Source organism: Hyla sarda, chromosome 8 (genome assembly GCF_029499605.1).
Source record: "Hyla sarda isolate aHylSar1 chromosome 8, aHylSar1.hap1, whole genome shotgun sequence".
NCBI classification, from domain to species: Eukaryota; Metazoa; Chordata; class Amphibia; order Anura; family Hylidae; genus Hyla; species Hyla sarda.
In genome coordinates this window covers 55,966,969-55,990,434 of record NC_079196.1, presented here as the reverse complement: position 1 = coordinate 55,990,434, position 23,466 = coordinate 55,966,969, and the positions used below count along the sequence as shown (strand labels likewise).

Sequence of the window (23,466 nt, the reverse complement as noted above, 5' to 3'; positions counted from 1 at the left end):
GGACTGTGGCTGTGGCAGGATCATTGCGGTCCCAGAGCGGTGTGGCCCAAGACAAGGCCTTTCCTGAAAGAAGGCTTACTACGAACGCCACCTTAGACCGTTCTGTAGGAAACAGGTCCGACAACATCTCCATATGCAGGGAACACTGAGACAAAAATCCACGGCAGAGTCTGGAGTCCCCATCAAATTTGTCCGGCAGGGACAAGCGGAGGCTAGGGGCGGCCACTCGCTGCGGAGGAGGTGCAGGAGCTGGCGGAGGAGATGGTTGCTGCTGTAGCAGAGGCAGAAGTTGCTGTAACGTGGCGGTCAACTGCGACAGCTGCTGTCCTTGTTGGGCAATTTGCTGCGATTGCTGAGCGACCACCGTGGTAAGGTCAGCGAGACTTGGCAGCGGCACCTCAGCGGGATCCATGGCCGGATCTACTGTCACGATTCGGCTTACGGGTTGTGGATCCGCTGTGTCAGCGAGGGATTGGCGTGGACCGTGCTAGTGGACCGGTTCTAAGAGGCTACTGGTTTTCACCAGAGCCCGCCGCAAAGCGGGATGGTCTTGCTGCAGCAGTAGCAACCAGGTCGTATCCACTAGCAACGGCTCAACCTCGCTGACTGCTGAGAAGGCGTGGGACAGAAGGACTAGGCAGAGGCAAGGTCAGACGTAGCAGAAGGTCGGGGGCAGGCGGCAAGGTTCGTAGTCAGGATGGATAGCAGAAGTTCAGGTAACACAGGCTTTGGACACACTAAACGCTTTCACTGGCACAAGGCAACAAGATCCGGCAAGGGAGTGCAGGGGCAGTGAGCAGATATAGTCTGGGAGCAGGTGGAAGCCAATTAAGCTAATTGGGCCAGGCACCAATCATTGGTGCACTGGCCCTTTAAGTCTCAGAGAGCTGGAGCCGCGCGCGCCAGCACATGACAGGAGGGGACCGGGACGGGTAAGTGACCCGGGATGCGATTCGCGAGCGGGCGCGTCCCGCTGTGCGAATCGCATCCCCGACGGCCATGACAGTGCAGCGCTCCCGGTCAGCGGGACCGACCGGGGCGCTGCGGGGAGAGAGACGCCGTGAGCGCTCCGGGGAGGAGCGGGGACCCGGAGCGCTAGGCGTAACAATTGGGATAATGTCCTCAAAAACAAGAATACTGACACTAAATGGGAAACTTTTAAAAATATCTTAAATTCTCCCTGTAAGATGTATATACCTTATGGGAATAAAAGAAAACCAATATGGATGAATAAAAACATTAAGGGGGCAATAAATTACAAAAATAAACTACTAAAACTACTAACACAAGACAGCAGTGAAGAAGCATTAAAAAGCTATAGAGAAAAATTTAAAATATGTAAAAAACCTGATAAAAGCTGCAACAATAGAGACAGAAAGACTCATTGCCAAAGAGAGTAAAACTAACCCCAATATGTTCTTTAACTAAATAACAAAATGGTTAAAAATGAAAGTGTAGGCCCTTTAAAAAATGATGAGGAAGAAATTATAAATGGTGATCAAGAAAAAGCAAATATATTAAACAATTTCTTCTCCACTGTATTCACCAAGGAAAATGAAATGCCAGGTGAAATACAGCGAGATAAGGTAAACTCCCTAGTACAGGTCACCTGTCTAGCCCAGGAAGAAGTATAGTTCCCTCTACAAAAAATCTAAATAGACAAATTACCAGGTCCAAATGGCATTCACCCCCGTGTTCTAAAGGAATTAAATAATGTAATAGACAGACCTCTATTTTTTAATATTCAGGGACTCTATAGTAACAGGGACTGTTCCCCAGGACTGGCGCATGGCAAATGTGGTGCCAATATTTAAAAAGGGGACAAAAGGTGACCCCGGGAATTATAAACATGTTAGTTTTTTACGTCCTCCAATGTGCAAAGTGAATTACAACTCGTAAGCACTAAAACCCTAGAATCAGGGGCGGACATATCGCCTGTGCAGCCGGTTCAGCTGCACAGGGGCCCAGCGTGGGAGGGGGCCCGGCCCGCCCTCACACGCTGGGCCGGTCCTACCATCGGACCCAGTGCACAGGGCCGCCATCAGGGGGTAAACCCATACACTTGTATGGGGCCCGGAGCTTCAGGGAGGCCCGGACGTCCCTGTACTTTTTTTTTCCGGCTAGTCAGTGAGTGACTGCGACTGTCACTCACTGACTCCTGGCTGGGTACCCGTCAGAACTATGACCGGGCCTCATAGTCTGGGGGGCCCGCAGGACTATGAGGCCCGCTCTTTCTAGGGCGCGGGCCCCTTAAGAAGTACGGCAGGGCCGGACAGGCCAGGGGCTGATGGGAGTCGACGTGCCCCGCGCAGGCACGCACGTCTACTCCAGTCACCTGACCTGTCCCGGCGCGATCTCCAGTCCAGCAGCCTCCCGACGGATCCTCCCCGTGCAGTGACACTCTGACAGGAGCAGCAGCTGCACCGAACCCCGGCAGAGTAAGTGAACGGGGTGTGTGTGTGGTTGGGGGGGGGGGGGGGGTTGGATGGGGGCTATGTTGTTTGCAGACTACAATGGTGATGAGAGGTGCAGGGGAACTGGTGCTTGGGGTGTTATAGGGGTGATGAGAGGGGGGGGGTTATGGGGGTAATGAGAGGTGCAGGGGGTGTTATGGGGGGATGAGAGGTGCAGGGGGTGTTATGGGGGGATGAAAGGTGCATGGGGAGGTTATGGGGGTGATGAGAGGTGCAGGGGGTTATGGGGGTAATGAGAGGTGCAGGGGGTGTTATGGGGGTAATGAGAGGTGCAGGGGGGTGTTATGGGGGGGGATGAGAGGTGCAGGGGGTGTTATGGGGGGGATGAAAGGTGCATGGGGAGGTTATGGGGGTGATGAGAGGTGCAGGGGGGTTATGGGGGTGATGAGAGATGCAGGGGGGGTTATGGGGGTAATGAGAGGTGCAGGGGGGTGTTATGGGGGGGATGAGAGGTGCAGGGGGTGTTATGGGGGGATGAAAGGTGCATGGGGAGGTTATGGGGGTGATGAGAGGTGCAGGGGGGTTATGGGGGTGATGAGAGATGCAGGGGGGGTTATGGGGGTAATGAGAGGTGCAGGGGGGTGTTATGGGGGGGATGAGAGGTGCAGGGGGTGTTATGGGGGGATGAAAGGTGCATGGGGAGGTTATGGGGGTGATGAGAGGTGCAGGGGGGTTATGGGGGTGATGAGAGATGCAGGGGGGGTTATGGGGGTGATGAGAGATGCAGGGGGTGTTATGGGAGTGATGAGAGATGCAGGGGGTGTTATGGGGGTGATGAGGGGGGGGGGTGTTATGGGGTGATGAGAGGTGCAGGGGGGGTTATGGGGGTGATAAGAGGTGCAGGAGGGTGTTATGGGGGTGAAGAGAGGTGCAGGGGGTTGTTATGGGGGTGGTGAGATATGCAGGGGGCATTATAATAGTGATGAGGAGAGGTGCGGGGGTTATAATAGTGATGAGGAGAGGTGCGGGGGTTATAGTAGTGATGAGGAGAGGTGTGTGTGGGGGGGGTTATAGTAGTGATGAGGAGAGGTGTGTGGGGGGGTTATAGTAGTGATGAGGAGAGGTGCGGGGGTTATAGTAGTGATGAGGAGAGGTGTGTGGGGGGGTTATAGTAGTGATGAGGAGAGGTGCGGGGGTTATAGTAGTGATGAGGAGAGGTGTGTGGGGGGGGTTATAGTAGTGATGAGAGGTGCCTGGGGGGGGTTATAGTAGTGATGAGGAGAGGTGTGGGGGGGTTATAGTAATGATGAGGAGAGGTGCGGGGGTGGTTATAGTAGTGTTGAGGAGAGGTTTGGCAGGGGTTATGGGGGTGATGAGGAATGATGAGGACACAGAGGATAAGAGGTATTATATTTAGTGGGTATAGTGTGTGGCAGGATTATATTTAGTGGGTACAGTGTATAGCAGTATTATATTCAGGGTACAGTGTGTGGCAGGATTATATTTAGTGGGTACAGTGTATAGCAGTATTATACTCAGGTTACAGTGTATAGCATTATTATATTCAGGGTACGGTGTGTGGCAGGATTATATTTAGTGGGCACAGTGTGTAGCAGTATTATATTCAGGGTACAGTGTATAGTATTATTATATTCAGGGTACAGTGTATAGCAGTATTATATTCAGGGTACAGTGTGTGGCAATATTATATTTAGTGGGTACAATGTGTGGCAGTATTATATTCGGAGTACAGTGTGTGGCAGTATTATATTTAGTGGGTACAGTGTACAGCAGTATTGTATTCAGGTTACAGTGTCTGGCAATATTATATTTAGGGTACAGTGTGGGGCAGTATTTTATTTAGGGTACAGTGTGTGACAGTATTTTATTTAGGGTACAGTGTGTGACAGTATTTTATTTAGGGTACTGTGTGGGGCAGTATTATATTTAGTGGGTACAGTGAATAGCAGTATTATATTTAGTGGGTACAGTGTATGGCAGTATGCTATTCATGGTACAGTGTGTGGCAGGATTATATTCAGGGTACAGTGTGTGGCAGGATTATATTTAGTGGGTACAGTGTATAGCAGTATTATATTCAGGGTACAGTGTGGGGCAGTATTTTATTTAGGTTACACTTTCTGGCAAGGTTATAATGATTATTGTCTTCATGCAGAGGATGAGGATCTGCTGACAGTGAGGAGCCAATGATGTCTGCATGTCAGACTCTGCAGAGAAGATGGAGCTGGGGAAGACCTGGTCTCTGGACGAGATGAAGAAGAAAAGAAGACGTCACTCAGGTCACTGACATCATTGTGTGTTCTTATGACTGTCCCATCAGAGCTGTAGTCACTTGTAAGTTCTGCAGTGATGATGGGTAAAACTGTGTCCAATCTGTGTCTCTTCAGCTGTTACAAAACTACAACTCCCATTGCCTGATGCTCTCCAGACATGATGGGAGTTTTAGCTTTCCAACAGCTGGAGAACCACTTCAACCGAGGTGACCGGTGGGGGTCTCAGGCCTTGAGTTGTGTAAGGGGCCCCGAAATTTTTGATGGCAGCCCTGCCAGTGCACATATGACAGGGAAACCAGTCTTGCCCAGTCACTAAACTGCTACTTACATCTGCCCATGGGGACTTCCTGGCTGAGGTGCGTGCAGTGAGTGACGTCATCGCAAGCACCTGGACGCTGACGTCCAGCGCAGAGCGTGCGATGATGTCACTTATAGCGCGCACCTCTGCCAGGAAGTCCCCATGGGCAAATGTAAGTAGTGCAGGCCAGGTAAGAGTGTGTGGGTGAGTGAGAGTGTGTGTGTGTGTGTGTTTGTTTGTTGGGGTTATGCTACGCTACCTTATGTGGGGAATCTATGCTACCTAATGTGGGGAATATATTCTATGCTACCTAATGTGGGGAATCTATGCTACCTAATGTGGGGAATATATGCTATGCTACCTAATGTGGGGAATCTATGCTACCTAATGTGGGGAATATATGCTATGCTACCTAATGTGGGGAATCTTTGCTACACTACCTAATGTGGGGAATATATGCTACGCTACCTAATGTGGGGAATCTATGCCATGCTACCTAATGTGGGGAATATATGCTATGCTACGCTACCTAATGTGGGGCTACGCTACCTAATGTAGGGAATCTATGCTACGCTACCTAATGTGGGGAATATATGCTGCGCTACCTAATGTGGGGAATATATGCTACGCTACCTAATGTGGGGAAATTATGCTATGTTACCTAATGTGGGGAAACTATGCAATGCTACCTAATGTGGGGAATATATGCTACCTAATGTGGGGAATCTATGCTACCTAATGTGGGGGAACTGCTGCCTATCTAATGCAGATTAATGTGAGTTGCAGTGCAATTTTATGGCATATTACTTTTTTTTTTTTGGGGGGGGGGGGGGGGGGGCCCAGGCACATTCTTTGCACAGGGGCCCTCTGTTGTCTGTGTCCGCCCCTGCCTAGAATATAAAATTATGACAATGTCGGAAAAAGAAACACGATTGTTCTGGACCCTGAATTCCTTGCAGGCGTATCTAGAAAGTGGCCGTTCGCCAAGAGGTCTAAGGATCTATAAAAATCCTTCACAATTCCAGGAAAATATACAACACTCCTTGAAATTAACTCAATTGATCCTGGAGCAAAACCATAGCGAATACCAGCAAATTAAAGTCGCATTAGAAGATGCGAAATCAGAGTATGCTAAAAGAGTGAACGAGGAGCAAAAAAACTATTTCTTCAAAAATGTGAACAGAAAAATCCAAATACTGCAGGCGGAAATAAAAACAAGAAAAAGAGACAAGTTCCTACAGGATAAGGAGGACTTCCAGCAAAACAGAGTATTTACATGGAAAAATGCATAACCATTCAAAAACCGCAATAAGAGACAAAATACTACTGCAACTGCTAAGAAAAATGACAACAAAAAAAGATCTGATTTCTGGACATCAGAGTCAGACACAGCATCCGATGATCAAACGGAAACAAGCCATCAAGCCCTAAGCCAAGCACAAGAACCAGCAGTCCCTTTAGGAAGAGCCCGAGAAGGGCAAAAAGGAGAAGGCGGAAGAGGAACCGCAACCGCAGTAAAAAGGAAAAGTGTGACTTGGCGCAACACCTAGACGAAGAAGATAATGTGGTGAATTTAACCTCTGAAATACTGGACAAACACACAGTGAGAGTATTATCTAAAGGACTTAACTATGGACTATTGGAAAACTTCAAGGAGGAAGACTTTGAAATTGACATCCAAAAAGGAATTAGTAAAATTAACTTACACAAATACTACAATAATAAAGTTAATACAAATGCAGCTGAAAAATTAGAGGGTGAAATCCAAAGTTATATAGGACCATTGGGATTTATCCCCAATCCTCAGCTAATTACTCAGGATATATCAAATATCCAAACATTAGCAGGTTTAACAACAGAGAATGTACCTGACCAAATCATGCATGTCCCTCAATTTACAGGGGGTAACCCCTCAACTTTCTCTCCTCCAATAAGTCCAGGGAGCCCCCTGGAATTATTCAGGAAGGCAGTGATACAGGACGTGAAAAGTTTAATTTATCCCCAAGCCATCCGTAACTTGCCCAAAGAAGAACTTCAGGCCCTTGAAAAAATATCGGCTAGAACAGACATCACTATTACTAGAGCCGACAAGGGCAGCTCAGTAGTAGTGATGTACATAAAAGATTACAACACAGAGGCAATTAAACAGTTTAACAATGAAATAACTTATGAGAAACTGAGGAGTGATCCAACCATAAAAATTACAAATATGCTTAAAACCTTTCTGAAGTCACAAATTGAAAAGGGTATACTAAGTAAAAAAACAGCGGAAAAATTATTGCCAGTACATCCAAAACCTGCAAAATGGTACATTATACCTAAAGTCCATAAAACATTAGAAAATCCTCCAGGACGTCCTATAGTTGCTGGGATAGGTTCTATCACAGAATACCTATCCCAGTACCTAGACTGATTACTTTGCCCATTATTTCAAAACACTAGGTCATATTTGAAGGACACTACTAATTTAATAACAGCTATTCAAGATTTTCCTTTAGATCCCAATGACAGTCTGACTAGTATTGATGTAGAGAGCCTGTACACTCGCATCCCATTGGGTGCGGGTGTACAGGCTGTCCAATACTTTTTACAAAAAGCAGGAAAAACTAAACCATACATAGATTTTGTCAGTGATGCTGTGATGTTGGTATTATCCAATAATACGTTCAAATATGATTTCCAGTGGTACCGGCAACGGACCGGTACCGCTATGGGGACCCCTGTGTCATGTACCTTTGTGGTTTTGTTTCTAGCAGCTTTTGAGGACAAATATATTTTTTCCAACGATAACCCCTATCTCCCGCACATTCTTTTTTATAAACGATATGTGGACGATATTATTATCGTTTGGAACACTTCTGAACAAAGATTTCATGATTTTGTATCATTTCTCAATAGTAACAATACATGTAACATGTCATTTACCGCAGCATTTGGTTACAAACAACTGGAGTTTCTAGATACCTTAATATCAATAGAAGAAAGAAAAATCACATTAGCAGGTTACCGTAAGCCAATAGCAAGGAATACATTGCTTCATTTTCATAGCTCCCATCCACACCATAATAAGCGAGGACTGCCATACAGTCAATTCATTAGGTTAAAAGGCATCAATAACCAGGAACAAAACTATCAAAAACAGGCAGAAGAGTTAAAAATAAGATTGAAAAAAAGGGGATACCCAGAGGAGATTATCAATGAAGCATATGAAAGAGCAGCACAGAAAAAAAAAAGAAAGGAATTGTTGAAGGAAAAAGACATCAAATCCAGTGTTTTTTCTGAAGAAAATAGAAGGTTTAATTTTTCTTTCAACAATACCCCACTAAATGAGGTGATCAGGAGAGCAATAAATAAAAACTGGAAAATGTTGGAACAAGATGATGATCTTAAAAATGTGATCAGAAATAGACCACTAATCACATTTAGAAAAAAACAGGCGACAGCATTAAGAGATTTAAAAAACGCACTACAAACAAAAACAGCACAAATTGGCTCACTACTTCTCTCCCTCCAGGCAACTACACATGCGGACAACTTGCCACAGTATCACACTTGATCAAAATAAATGTTTGACTCCATATCAGCATGACTTTATGAGGGATCGGTCCTGTCAAACTAACCTGATCTGCTTTTATGAGGAGGTGAGCTCCAGACTGGACCAGGGGCAATCGCTGGATGTCGTATATCTGGGGGACGGAGTCGTGATGTCACGATACTCCAGCCTTTTGGTCATCACGCTACACATTTGGAGCCTCCAGCACTGTGGAGAGCTCAAAAGGTGGGTGTGCAACGACAGATTGCGGCGGTCCCCAGTGGCGGGACCCCTGCGACCAGACATCTTATTCCCTACCCTTTGAATAGGGGATAGGATGTATTAGGACCAGAGTACCCCTTTAGGATATGTATTAATGACCTTGTAGAGGGGTTTAATAGTAAAGTAGCAATCTTTGCAGATGATACTAAACCCTGTAAAGTGGTAAACACTATAGAGGACAGTGCACTATTACAAATGGATCTGGATAGGTTGGAGATTTGGTCTGAGAAGTGGCAGATGAGGTTAAACACTGATAAATGTAAGGTAATGCACATGGGGAAGAAAAATCCGGGCTGGGATTATGTATTAAATGGGAGAACACTTGGGATGACTGACATGGAAAAGGTGTCTTAGTTAATAGTAAGTTTAGCTGTAGTGACCAGTGTCGGGCAGCTGCTGCCAAGGCAAATAAAATCATGGGGTGCATCACTAGGGGCATAGATGCCCACGACAAGGAAATAATTCTACCGCTGTACAAATCACTAGTCAGACCACATATAGAATACTGTGTACAGTACTGGGCACCAGTGTACAAGAAAGATACGGTGGAGATGGAGAAGGTTCAAAGACGGGCAACCAGGGTAATACGGGGAATGGGAGGACTACAGTACCCAGATAGATGATCAGAATTGGGGTTATTTAGTTTAGAAAAAAGAAGGCTTAGGGGTGACCTAATAACTATGTATAAATATATCAGGGGGGCATACAGAGATCTCTCCCATGATCTATTTATACCCAGGACTGTATCTATAACAAGGGGGCATCCTCTACGTTTAGAGGAAAGAAGGTTTCTACATCAGCATAGACGGGGGTTCTTTACTGTAAGAGCAGTGAGACTGTGGAATTCTCTGCCTGAGTTGGTGGTCATGGTTAACTCGGTCAAAGAATTTAAAAGGGCTCTGGATGCATTTTTGGAGAATAATAACATCGCTGGTTATGTATACTAGATGTATAGGGACAGAACGTTGATCCAGGGATTTATTCTGATGTCATATTTGGAGTCGGGAAGGAATTTTTACCTCTAGTATGAGGGTTTTTTGCCTTCCTCTGGATCAACTCAGTAGGGACTAATTAGGGTTATTGGTTGAACTTGATGGACTCTGGTCTTTTTTTTCAACCGTATGAACTATGTTACTATGACAATGGCCCAAAAAACATGACAAAGGCAACAAAGGAGCCATTCAAAAAGAAGCACATTAGGGTCCTGGGGTGGCCTAGTCAGTCTCTTATCTGTGGAGGAGCTGAAGGTTCAAGTTGACAAATGTCAGACGCGAAATCCCTCCTGAAATGTATGCAAACCTGGTAACCAACTACAAGAAACGTCTGACCTCTGTGATTGCCAACACGGGTTTTACCACCAAGTACTAAGTCCTGTTTTGCACAGGGATCAAATACTTATTTCACTCAGTAAAATGCAAATCAATTCATAACTTATTTAAAATTAATTCTGGAGTTTCTTGTTGTTGCTCAGTCTTTCACTATTCAAATAAACTGAACATTAAAAAATCAACAGGGGATCAAATCATTTTTTATTTTACTGTACCTTCTTCAAGAGACGACAGTGAGGAACTGCACAGAATTATCTTTCTCTCTAATACAGTTTACCAGTGGCCCCTGTACAGTAATGTTAAAGAAGAAACTCAGCAGCTGCGCATACACATACAATATAATAGCTGTTGGACAAATGCTGGCTCGGACAACAAATATTTTAACCAATTCCACCATAAGCAATAAGCATGCATGCTCAGCTTAGCGTACCTGATTATTTCAGTAAGCATAAGCCAGGGGCTTAGCTATAGGGGGTGCAGAGATAGCAGTCACACCAGCACCCTTGGGCCTAAGGGGGCCCCAAAGTACATCTTCCCCATATTAGCTGATCTCCATCATTCTAACAACTTTTTCTCCCAATATCTGATGTAGCTCCCCCCCTATGTACCCTATATACATTACATCAACAACCAGTCAAGACAAAACATCAGGTGTAGAGGTGGGGAAATTGTGAAACTAAATGAGGGATTATGTGTCTATATATACAGTATGTGTGAAAAATGACGGACTCTATGTGTAAAATATTCATGCACATGTCCCTTTTCTGACAAAACATTAACAACTTTTGCAGTTTTATAAATAAAATAATAGGCCTAGCTGCAGTTACAGTAGAGGCATTTGTTGTTGGGCGACATAATGTATCAGTTCATTACTCCCGTTATTCCAACCAAATAATGATAATCACATTTGACAGTCCAGACATGTTGTGCTGACTTCCCTCTGAGTTTTTGTTGCCAGAAATTTATGAACTGAAACATTTTACAAGTGTACAAAAACCAAACATGTCTTATCGAATGTCAGTGTTGATATACCCTTCTCAATGCTTTACATCGTATTTATGTCCTAACCCTCATGTCTTCATGTAGCGACAGTGATGATATTTTCAGTAGGAATAAATGTTAATAATTAAACTCCAGGCAGGAAAAAAATGTCATCATATACTGTGACTGCTACCCCAGCACTCGGAACATTTTGTTCCGGATGCTTGGAGCTGGCAGCACGGGTCGTAACATAACGGCCACGCCCCTTGTGATATCACACCACGCCCCCTCAATGCAAGTCTATGGGAGGGGGCGTGATGGCCGTCAAGACCCCTGCCGCCCGCTCCAAGCGTGCGGAACAAATTGTTCCGAATGATGGGGCAGCGGAGTACCCCTTTAAGTAAATGTTTAACAGGGTCCGCCATCTTTGCATGGAATTTCAGTCTTAGTATCCAACTGTGTGGCAGAGGATGAAAATGGGCTCGGTCCTTAAGGGGTTAAACGATCAATGATATCTTTAATATCCTATCACTACCTATCAAGCTTCATCATCTCCAGCTGGAGTTCTGTCTCTTGGTTTGAACAAGGTGAAATTCATGTGAAAATGTGCCTCATACTTTCTGGTGCAAATTACAATTTTTTTACACATTTTGATTCTAGAATTTTAAAGCCTCATCATCACTGAAATTTTATATGTGTTTTATGACCACTGGGACCCCCATGATCTCCTACCCCATAGAGATGCATGGAGGTATGTGTGTGTTGGGAGGGGGGGTGTCAGCCACGGCTTTGTGTCGTGGTTGGCACACTTTATTCAGGATGTGAGCCTGGGCGCCGGCCAGGAGATTGTGGGGGGTCCCAGCGGTCACAATCAGCACGCACCCCACCCCCTGGGATCTGACACTTTTAGTTTTTTTAAACTGTTCTTCTCCTATAAGCAATTATTGGAATTTTCTTTAGGGTAGGGGTCACATATTTGACACTGTGGATGCGCTGCCGGCAGTGTCAAGTACGCTGTGGATGCACTCCCATGTGACCCTTCCCTTAAAGGTGATATCCACGTGTTATCAACAGAAAACTGAGCTTATTTCTTCCAACCAGCACCAACCCTGTCCTCAGATGGTTGTATGTGGTATTGCAGCTCAGTTCCTTTCAAATATTTTTTTATTGAATTTTCAATATATAACATATAAAAAATAAAACAAGTAAATAAGTTGCATTTGTTATATTCACATAGGATAAAACTTAATTGTGGTTGTAACTAGTATAAACTGGTATACGCAGGAATTTGTATAATCTTCTAATATGATAGTAGTTTAAAGGATAAAGCTCTTCTTATGCACCTCAGTTCCATTGAAGGGAATAAAGCTAAGTTGTAATACCTCACACAACCTGAGGACAGGGGTGGTGCTATTTTTAGACGAAATGTAACACATTTTTTTCTATGCTTGGATAACCATTTTACTGCAATGGACCCTCCATAGTGTCCAGAACACCAGGTTGGTTTACGGTTATTCGGTTAAGGTGTCACTTTAAGCATAACAGCTTTTTATAGCTTTTTTCACAGCTTTTTATAATTTTGCAATGCATTAGGCTGTCCGGGCATGCTGGAAGTTGTAGTTTTGTATCAGCTGGATGCACCCTGGCTGGAATACACTGCTCTACATGTTACACGCCATTCTGATCAGCCATACTTTATACTGGTTTTGTTTTTTTTTTGTTTTCCCTTTGACTTTCTCTTTTTTTGTTTGATGTATGTGGGAAAGTGAAATTGGGTGTAATACAGTGTGTATGATTAAAGGCTTCCCTCCGCTCTCATATGTCAATCTATTAATGTACTGTTAGTTCAGCGTTCGTATGATGCATTTTGTCACAGCGAGGGCATTCATCACAGGTGGATGTAAAACTTAGACAAAAGTGTATGTTCCCATTAATTGTGAGAGGCCCTATTCATCTTACTGGGGCGTAATTAATGCTGCTTCGAATCTTTAATTTTTCACTATTTGTCATGATGAATATTTCCTTTTGTCCGTGTTATTTATCAATCTGCTCTCATACCTTCTGGATGCTTCCAAAAAAGATGTATGTAAGTAACAGTTTTTGTGCTGGAAACAATTGCATGAAGTGTGAGATTTTATTTGTGTATGATATATATTTTATTATTATTGTATTGTTTTTATTATTATTAAATCGTTATTATTATTATTTAATCATGATTATTATATATTTTTTTCTTTACGCATTATTTTCTTCCCATTCATATTTGGGTTTGGGATGTGATGCATATGCTTTTTCTGCCAGAAGACTGATGAGTGGTTGAGCAGTAGTCAGTGTGGCTTTCTATCAAGTTCAGTTGTGACTTGTCATGTTGATGGTTCATATTCATATTATCATCATATGGTATTGTGTAATAACATGACATGTTATATTGGAGTATGGGATATGTAAGCGCATGCTGTTTGTCCCTTCCTTTTTGAAATGTCATATTTTTAATGTTCTCACAGTTTTGTTTTTAGCCCAAAAAACGTATTTTCTGTTGAACAGGGGGTTGTCCAGCGAAAAAAACAACCTGTGTATGGCGTCAAAAAGTATAATAAAACAACTTAATAATATAATGTTATTAGCCATACTGCAGAGATCTCTTTTTACCAACTTTGTCCTTTCCCTTGTAGCATTGACATCTCTTCACACTCTCTAAATGCACAGCTCCAATCCCTGCTTCCCCCCCCCCTCCCCTCCTGTCTGCTCAGGTCAAGACTAATAATGTAAAGAGGGGAGCTCCTGTTACTGCTCATTAGATTTTAAGTCAGCAGGAAGTGATTTTAAGATAAGACAGCAGTGAGCCTGTTCTGACAGAGATAACTGTGACCGAGAAAGGCTTTGTGCTGCCTTAAAAGCTAATAAGCAATAATACAAGCTCCCCTCTTCACACCAATGTTCTCTTCCTGAGCAGACAATAGGGGATGGGGGAGCAGGGATGGGAGCTCTACTTTCAGAGAGTGTAACGTGATGTCACAGCTACAAGGAAGAGAGCAGAGTTGATATGGAGAGATCTGTGCACTATGGCTAATAACATTATATTAATAAGTTGATTTATTACTTTTTGACACCATACACAGGTTGTTACTTTCACTGGACAAGCCCTTTAACCCTGATGCAATAGGTTTTGTTTGCAAAATGGAGAGGATGTCCATCCCAGTATGAGTTTAAAAAGAAAGCCTTTATTTAACGTTCCATAAAAGTATGCAGTACAGCATTTTCACATTTCTGACGTCAACCTCACATTCTTACTCTTGATGACTACATCAGAAACGCGTAGGGTCTGCTTCCAGTGCCAAGGGCTGTACTGTATACTTTTCTGGAATGTTATATAAAGGCTATATTTTGAACTTATATCGGGCTGAACATCCCGGGGACCCGCCATTACACTGATGTCCGCCATTAACCCCACAGATGCCGTGATCAGTTGAGATCCCGGCATCTGCAACAGTACAGTGATTGTATTGGCTGATTGCAACGGTCGTGGGGATCAGTTAAGCCAAGATGGCAGATGGAGGTCTCCTCACCTTCCTCCAACGCTCTCCCGGGGTCTTTTGCTCTGATCTGCCTTCCAGAGCAGAAGATCGCCGTAATACTGATCAGTGCTATGCCTATGCATAGCACTGAATGGTATGAGCAATCTAATGATTGCTATAGATAGTTCCCTGTGGGAATATAGAAAGTTGGGGGGAAAAAAGTTAATAAAACAAAGAAAAGAAACTTTAAAAACATTTCACCAATAAACAAAATGTTGTACTCTTTGCCATTATTGTGAATCTTGTTCATTTTATTTGATATCTGTTATCAAATATTCCTGTAGATTTATTGTGAAGTGGATTTCAAGCGGCAGTCTCTAGCTCAAGCCACCACAGACTTGGTCTACGCAGCAGAAAAACTTGATGTCATTCAGACAAAGCTTGAGGTATGAAATAAATCTCTAATTTATAGGTAAAGTAAATTAAGGCAATTTTTGATACACAAAGTTGCACTTAAAGCGTACCCGTCAGATCACTCAAAAAAACTAAACTGTTGTATGTTGCTCAGTATCTCATCCTGATCATGTACATGTACTTTGTATGTGACTGTGACCTACAGTTCTCACAGAATTAGCTTTATTTCTGAAATACCTTAATTTTATCCCCCAGAAGCAGGGGGCGGGTACTCACTGTGATAGCCACTCCCCCTCCCTCTCCTCAGTCCAGTGCTTCCCAACCAGGGTGCCTCCAGCTGTTGCAAAACTAAAACTCCCAGCATGCCTGCACAGCCAAATGATGTGTGGGCATCCAGGGAGCTGTAGTTTTGTAACAGCTGAAGGTAGTCCCCCTTTAACTCACACACACACAGGCTTCGTATATTCTTACACATACACATTAGATAGACACACTGATATACACACATTCACATATACACACACACACACACACACACACACACAAACATACATGCTTGGACATTTACTTTTTCGTCTGCAATGCATGTTTCTGCCTTTCTCATTGATGTCTGCTGTGTGAGAGACGGCAGCAGTCTTCCTGCCCCTCCCCCTCCCCTTCTCTTCACATGAGTCTCTGCAGTGTGTACAGCCCCTCCCCCTCCAAAACGTCCTGGAGTCCAGGACGAAGCAGTGTTCACAGAAGCACTGAATGCATTCCAGGAGGCAGAGGGGGCAGTTCTTTGACTGGCTTTATCACTATGAAATACTGAAAATTTTCTAATGAAAGCAATTGCAAAACCTATTGTTTTTGCATGCTTTACAACATATGAAACGTTTTTATATCTGACAGTGCCTATTTAAGCCATGCCTCCGTTTCCCTTTAAACCAAGCCTCTTGCCAACCAAGTAAACATATAAAAAAATGTAGCGCAAGGCACATATGCTAACATTTCTGGTGCAAATTACTCTAGAAATCCACCTCATTTGCAGTGCTAAATCTGCCAACTGTCTGTTAAAGGGGAACTCCGATACTTTTTTTCTTATCCTCTATCCACTGATCGCAGGGCATCCAACCATTGGAACCAAGCATTTTTCCATTGGCTAAGTCTGGTATTGCAGATTATTATTGGCAGTGCCGTGGAGTTGCAATATAAACTAATAGGATATACCAAGAATAACTGCCATGTCCCATCTTGAGGTCTCTTCACTGAGTGCCATGCTACGGCTGTACCACTCGGTAGTCATGTTTCTGAGACAGAGATTTTCACAATATAGGAACCCACTAAAACTTTGTGGGAACTTAAAGTGGTACTTTGGCCGAAAACAGATGTTTTTCAAATCAACTGGTGCCCGACACTTATACAGATTTGTAATTTAATCCTTCCAGTACTTTTCAACTGCTGTATGTTCCAGAGGAAATTGTGTAGTTCTTTCCAGTCTGACCACCTCTGCTGACACCTCTGTCCATGCCAGGAATTTCCAGAGTAAGAAGAAAATCCCAATAGCAAACTTTCCCTGCTCGGGACAGTTCCTGACACGAACACAGGTGTCAGCAGAGAGCACTGTGGTCAGACAGAAAAGAACAACTCAACTTCCTCTGTAGTATACAGCAGCTGATAAGTCATTTACAAATCTGTATAACTTTCTAGGACCAGTTGATTTAAAATCATTTGTTTTCCACTGGAGTACCCCATTAATTCTGGGAAAAGACTATATAGAAAGATAAATAGAAATGATGTGTTAGTTTAATAATATTTACTAAAAGTACAGAACCAATAAATGGACTAAAATGCCACTAGATCTTAGAATATCGTAAAATTTAGGAAACTTACTGTATTCTATCCAGGCACTAAATAAGATAAAAAATAGCAGAAATCTAGAAATTTAATATAAAAATGTAAAATTTTAAACAAGACCCTGCCGCACATTTACCTTATAATAGCTCTCGAATCTGGAAACACATTAGCAGGCACATTTCCCAATTTACCCCTTATTTAAACATTGAATTTCAGTTTTACATGAAGTACAAAATAAGTTTTGAAAGGAACCTGATGATGAAGAAGAAATGCAGCGGGCATTTAATAACTAGAACAACGGTGAGATAATTAACGGGCATGCATAAAGATTCATGCTTTATACCAAAATTTTAATTTTGCACATAAATGTGCCTGATGTAGGCAGCATTTAATCACCTAGCTGACAGGAGTAACTACTTTCATTTAACCTTGACTGAAGATCATGAATTCTAACAGGTTTAATTGGGTACATCATTTAACAGAATGAACAGAGCAAATTTTTCTCAATTCATAGCGCCTGATTGACATGCACCAGCAATGCTACGTCGCACAATTAACGTTGTTCTTTATTTCAGATATGGACAGCAATTGCCATAGTGATGTGACATTGTTTGATCATAGTGGCTAAAAGAAAGCGAGTTTTCTTACCCCTTGTTTAGAGAAGGGCAAAGTTTAGAATTAAGGAAACAAAATTAGAAAATGAGAGACATTTGCGCTTAGCTCCTTTATTGTTTCTTATAATTTAGTCACATTGATATGCAAAAAGTGGAAGGGAAAAAATTGTAAAAGCAAAAACAGATATGGAAAGTTCTCCTTTCTCCAAGTCCATAGCTGCTACAGTATGTATGGTTGGTGCTAAGAAAGGACATTTATAAGTAAAGTGGCAAACATTTACATACTATTACATATTCTGTTATACAAACTACTAAGCAGTATATTATGTTATATATGATATCATCTTATTGATTAAAATGCACGATGTTGTCTGCATAAAGAATTGCCTGATGTTAATTCAAAAAATTACTAAAAGCTAGAGAGTCTGCCTATCTGTTTATCTATACATCTAGTTATCTATCTCATATCGATCTTTCTATCTATACCATATCTATCTTTTCATGTGAAAACACTGAAGAAAATTCTCTGCTACAATGTAAAATAAGTGATCACACAGCCATGTGTTGCAACAAAAGTGAGCACACCCCTAAATGAAAATGTCCAGATTGGGCCCAAAGTGTCAATATTTTGTATGTCCCCCATTATTGTCCAGCACTGCCTTAGGCCTCTTAGGCATGGAGTTCACCAGAGCTTCACAGGTTGTCACCGGAGTCCTCTTCCGCTCCTCTATACACTCCCTCACCTTCTGTTGGAGCGTGCCCCACAGTTGCTTAATAGTGTTTAAGTCTGGAGACATGCTTGGCCAGTCCACCACCTTTACCCTCAGATTCTTTACCAAGGCAGTGGTCATCTTGGATATGTGTTTTGGGTCGTTATCATGTTGGAATACAGCCCTGAGGCCCAGTCACCTCATTCAGGCCATGACCATGACACAACAATCACCATGCTGTAGGCAAGACACACGTGTCTTTGTACTCCTCACCTGGTTGCCATTATAACTGCTTGACACCATTTGAATCAAACAAGTTTATCTTGGTCTCATCAAACCACAGGACATGGCTCCAGTAATCCATGTCCTTACTCTGCTTGTCTTCAGTAAACTGTTTGCAGTCTTTCTGTTGCTTAACCCATAAAGAGGCTTCTTTCTGGGATGACTTTCTGCAGACCAATTTAATGCAGTATACAGCGACGCCCCGACCTACGATGGCCACGACATACGATCATTTCAACATACGATGGCCTCTGAGAGGCCATCGCATGTTGAAGGCAGCATCAACATACGAGGCTTTTGTATGTCGGGGCCATCGCATAAACGGCTATCCGGCAGCGCAGACTTCTTCAGCTGCCACCGGATAGCCGTTTACGGTGACGATCACTTACCTGTCCTCGGGGCTCTGGCGCGTCCTCTTCGGGATCCCCTGCATCGTCGGTGCTCTCCATCGTTGTCGTCATGTCGCTTCACACGCCGTCCCATCATCCAGTAAGAGCGGCATGCGTAGCAACGTGATGGCGGCGACGGAGAGCGAGGATGCCGGGGAAGCAGAGGCCTTGCCAGAGCATCAGGGACACCCCGGGGACGTCGCAACAGCGATGGATGGAGACATCCAGGGCAGCGGTGACGAGCGGTGACGGTCCGGAGAGGCGGGGACATGTGAGTACAACTTCCTCTGACAGTGCTCTTCAACCTGCGGACCTCCAGATGTTGCAAAACTACAACTCCCAGCATGCCCGGACAGCCAACGGCTGTCCGGGCATGCTGGGTGTTGTAGTTTTGCAACATCTGGATGTCCGCAGATTGTAGACCACTGTCCAATACTTTACATTGCATGGATCCCTCAACATACGATGGTTTCAACAAACGATGGTCCATTTGGAACGGATTACCATCGTATGTTGAGGGACCACTGTACGTCGTATCGTCTAAGCACTGACAGCCTGACCCCCCATCCCTTCAACCTTTGCAGCAATGCTGTCAAAGACAGTCTCTGGATATGCATGTGCACTCAACTTCTTTGGAACCTGTCTTGTGAAACCACTGTATGGTCTTGCTGCAGCTCAGTTCCAGGGTCTTGGAAATATTGCTATAGCCCCCTAGACCGTCATCATTAGATAGAGCAGCAATTCTTTTTTTTTTTTTTCGATCTTTAGTTCTTGCCATTAGATGTCATGTTAAACTTCCAGTGACCGGTATTAGAGAGTGTGACAGTGATAACACCAAATTTAAGACACCTGCTTTCCATTCATACCTGAGACCTTGTAACACTAACAAATCACATGACATCGGGAGGTAGGTCTTTGGCTAAGTGGGTCCAATTTGGCCTTTCTATTTAGGGATGTACTCACTCAATATTTAGACATTAATGGCTGTGTGTGCAGTTATTTTGAGGGAACACAACATTAACCCCTTTACTCAACAGCCTGTTTTGACCTTAATGACCAAGGCAAATTTTCTAAATCTGACATGCATCCACTTATTTGGTAATAACTTTAGAATGCTTTCACTTAGTGCTGGGCGATATACCGGTTCATACTGAATAGCAGTGTTTTTTTTTTTTTAATTATATGAATTTATCATATACTGTAATACTGGTGGGTGTATACCCTGTTGAGGATGGAGGGTGTACCTGCTCCCTTCCTATTCCTATGGGATAACAATGATCAATGTAAAAGATCAATGTGCGCAGTGTTATAGCCCCCTATGGGGGCTATAACATTGCAAAGAAAAAGTAAAAAAAAAAAAAAGATCATTTAACCCCTCCCCTAATAAAAGTCAGAATCACCCCCCTTTTCCCATTTTAAAAATGAAATAAAAATGTAATTACATTATTTAGAAAAATACCGTGATATATGTATCATTTTTGGTTATACCGCCCACAACTACCATCACTTATGAAAGCGATTCTGAGATTGTTTTTTTGTGACATATTGTTCTTTACATTAGTGGTAAATTTTGATTTATATATTTAGCATTTTTTGTAAAAAAAAAACAACAAAATTTCGCGATAGATTTTACATTTTCTGCTCGTACGATAAATAGTCATGTAGCACCAAATTAATAATTAAATCACATGTACGATATTTCTACTTTATGTTCCCATCATTTTATTATACATTATTTTACTTTTTTAGAATGTTAGAAGGTTTATAAGTTTAACATGCAATTTTCCAGATTTTCAAGAAAATAGCAAAATCTGATTTTTTAGGGACCAGTTCAGCTCTGAAGTGGAATTGAGGGGCCTGTATGTTAGATACCCCCATAAATCCCCCCATTTTATAAACTGCACCCCTTAAAGTAGTCAGAATGACATCAAAGAAGTTTATTAACCCTTTAGACATTTCACAGAAATAAAAGCAAAGTAGAGACGGAATTTTAAAATGTAATTTTTTTGCAGATTTTTCACTTTAATCCATTTTTTTTTCTGTAACACAGTAGGTGTTGACAAAGAAATACAACTCAAGATTTATTCCCCGAATTCTGACATACTTAGAAATATCCCATATGTGGCCTTTGTGCGCTACATGTCTCTCACACAGGCCTCAGACATGAAGGATTTTGGGGCATCGTGGATTTTGGGGCATCCTTTTATTTTAGGATATTTTGGTGGCATCATAATAAACTACAGGGGCCTTGGGGTGCAAAAATATTTTTGGGAGACAAGTTGACACTTTCATTGGTATCATTCTGGGGTACATGTCACACTGATCGTTTTTTAATTTTATTTATTTATTTATTTTTTTAGGTCGTTCATCATGCAGTATAAATGACATATAAAGTCGCCGTATTCTGTTTGCTGTAACTTTTTTATTTTTTCATTGACGCAATTGTGTGAGGACTCTTTTTTTTGCGGGATATCTTGATGTATTTGGCGGACAATTTTTGGGGGTGTATTACATACATATAATATTTATTTTATTCTTTTTTTATATTTTTTCAAATTTTTTTCTTCTATTTCAAATTTTTTTCTTTTATGTTTTTTTCACAATTTTTTAAAATTTTTTTACTTTTTTATTTTTTTCACTTTTCTTCACACTTTTTTTTTTTTTTTTTACTATTATACATATAATTCAATGGAGTACAAATCTACTCCATTGAATTATGCATATGTCTGTCAATACTGACAGGCATAAGATAGATCAGTTAGGGACTTATCGCTCATGTTGCCAATGGAGGCCAGTGTCTGCCATGGCAACCATCGGCACTCTGCTTTCACTTTGCAGAGTGTCGATCAGTGACAGAGAGAGCTCCCTCCCTCTGTAAACCTAATAGGTACATGTACGTGATGATGCGGGAAGTCATCCCTAATCATCACGTACATGTACCTCATTATGCGTAAAGGGATTTAACACTGTTACTGGCTGTGGACTCACTACTTTACAGTTTAGCAGAGAGTCATCTCTTCAGTTTTGTCACATGAAAAGATATAATAAAATATTCATAAAAATGTGAGGGGTGTGCTCATGTATGTGCAGGGAGGGGTTTGGAAATAAATAAAATAAAAACTATTTGCCCAAGGGTCTAAAATGGAACATAATCAACTTGTCCTGGTATATAAAATAATTTCACCAAAATAGACTATAAATAAGGTCTTTATTAATAGAAACTTAATAGGCAGACCAGTATGTCACCCCATTAGGTGGATAGGGCCCCTGGTAAGTCCGCCCCATTAAATAGGTAGTCCCCCTTCAGGTAGTTATGTCCCTTTATCAGGTAGGTATGTCCCCTCATCACATAGGCAGGCATGATACCACTATATTATGGCTCTCCACAGCGCATCTATATACATATGCCCCCCGTCGGGAGCCGTGAATGGCTCCTTGGTACCGGCCGTGGGGGATTTAAAACTTAAAGTAAAAATACACAATACATCGCAGGGGAGCGGAGCATGCCGCCCGCTCCCCTGCTTAATAACTTCTGATTGCATCGGGTCTCATAAGTGAGAACCGGTGTGATCAATCCCTCAGACCATGTACTACTACCCCCAACATGGAACAGAGTCTGTTACATGATGGGGGTAGTAGTACAAGCACTAATGTAGCCTCCCCAGCCACCCGCTGACTCCCGCAGCCAGAAACTACTACTCCCATCATGGAAACAAGTCTGTTCCATGATGGGAGTAGTAGTAGTCCCGGCTGCGGGAGTCTGTAGGCAGCGGAGTTTTCATACTAATGGATGAAAAACAGATGCAAAAGGATGCCACTAAATGGGATCCTTTTGCATCAGTTTGCATCCGTTAGTAGGATAGACCATTTAGGAGGCAGTGATGGGAGAAAAGCGGGATGGAAAACAATGGCCGTGTGCACGTAACCTTATGGAAGCACAGATAGACATATGAAAGGTAACATGTTTTCCTTGTCCTGACAGCTATATAAAGGTGTCAGCAGTTTGGAATGTGAATTGTAGCTGACAGGTTCCCTCTAAAGGGTATTCCCATATTATAAAAGGATAGCATATAGCTAGGATATGTTGTCACTTATGAATGGTGGGAAATGTGGAGACCCCACCAATCCTGACGATAAAAAGATTTTCTAGCTGCTTTAGCTCTCCTACTTAGAGGGGTACTCCGCTGCTCAGCATTTGAAACAAACTGTTCCAAATGCTGGAGCCAGCGCCGTGAGCTTGTGACGTCATAGCCCCACCCCCTCATAACGTCATGAGCTCCCGGCGCCGGCTCCAGCATTCTGAAAAGTTTGTGCCAAACACTGAGCAGCGAAGTACCCCTTTAAGGCTCTGTTAAAATTGCTGTCATGGTTCCATCCTATGGTAAACCAGGATGACAGTGCCAGACCTGGTCAACGAATAGGCTGCAGATCCCTATTGACTTATAATGTGGTCCATTGGATTCCATCGTGGTGTCAATCATCATGATGGGAACAAGTTTTCCCTGCCCAGTTCTACATTTTCAGTACAGTGAACTGCAGCGTAGCCCTTTTTTTTTTTATATGGCCAGAGCGGCTGT

General features: G+C 42.8%; 1 protein-coding gene across 10 annotated transcripts in view; it reads left to right on the top strand.

Moving 5' to 3' along the window:
• LOC130285427 (dynein axonemal heavy chain 11-like) overlaps positions 1-23,466 on the top strand; it is a 523,820-nt gene that overhangs the window by 325,627 nt on the left and 174,727 nt on the right. For all 10 annotated transcript variants that reach the window (XR_008847325.1, XM_056536793.1, XM_056536797.1 and 7 more), the window contains one exon: positions 14,989-15,090. Coding sequence is in view for 9 of the 10 variants with exons in the window: in XM_056536793.1 (XP_056392768.1) it covers positions 14,989-15,090 (102 nt within the window). In the remaining variant the exon portion in view is untranslated. The remainder of the gene's footprint in view (positions 1-14,988; positions 15,091-23,466) is intronic.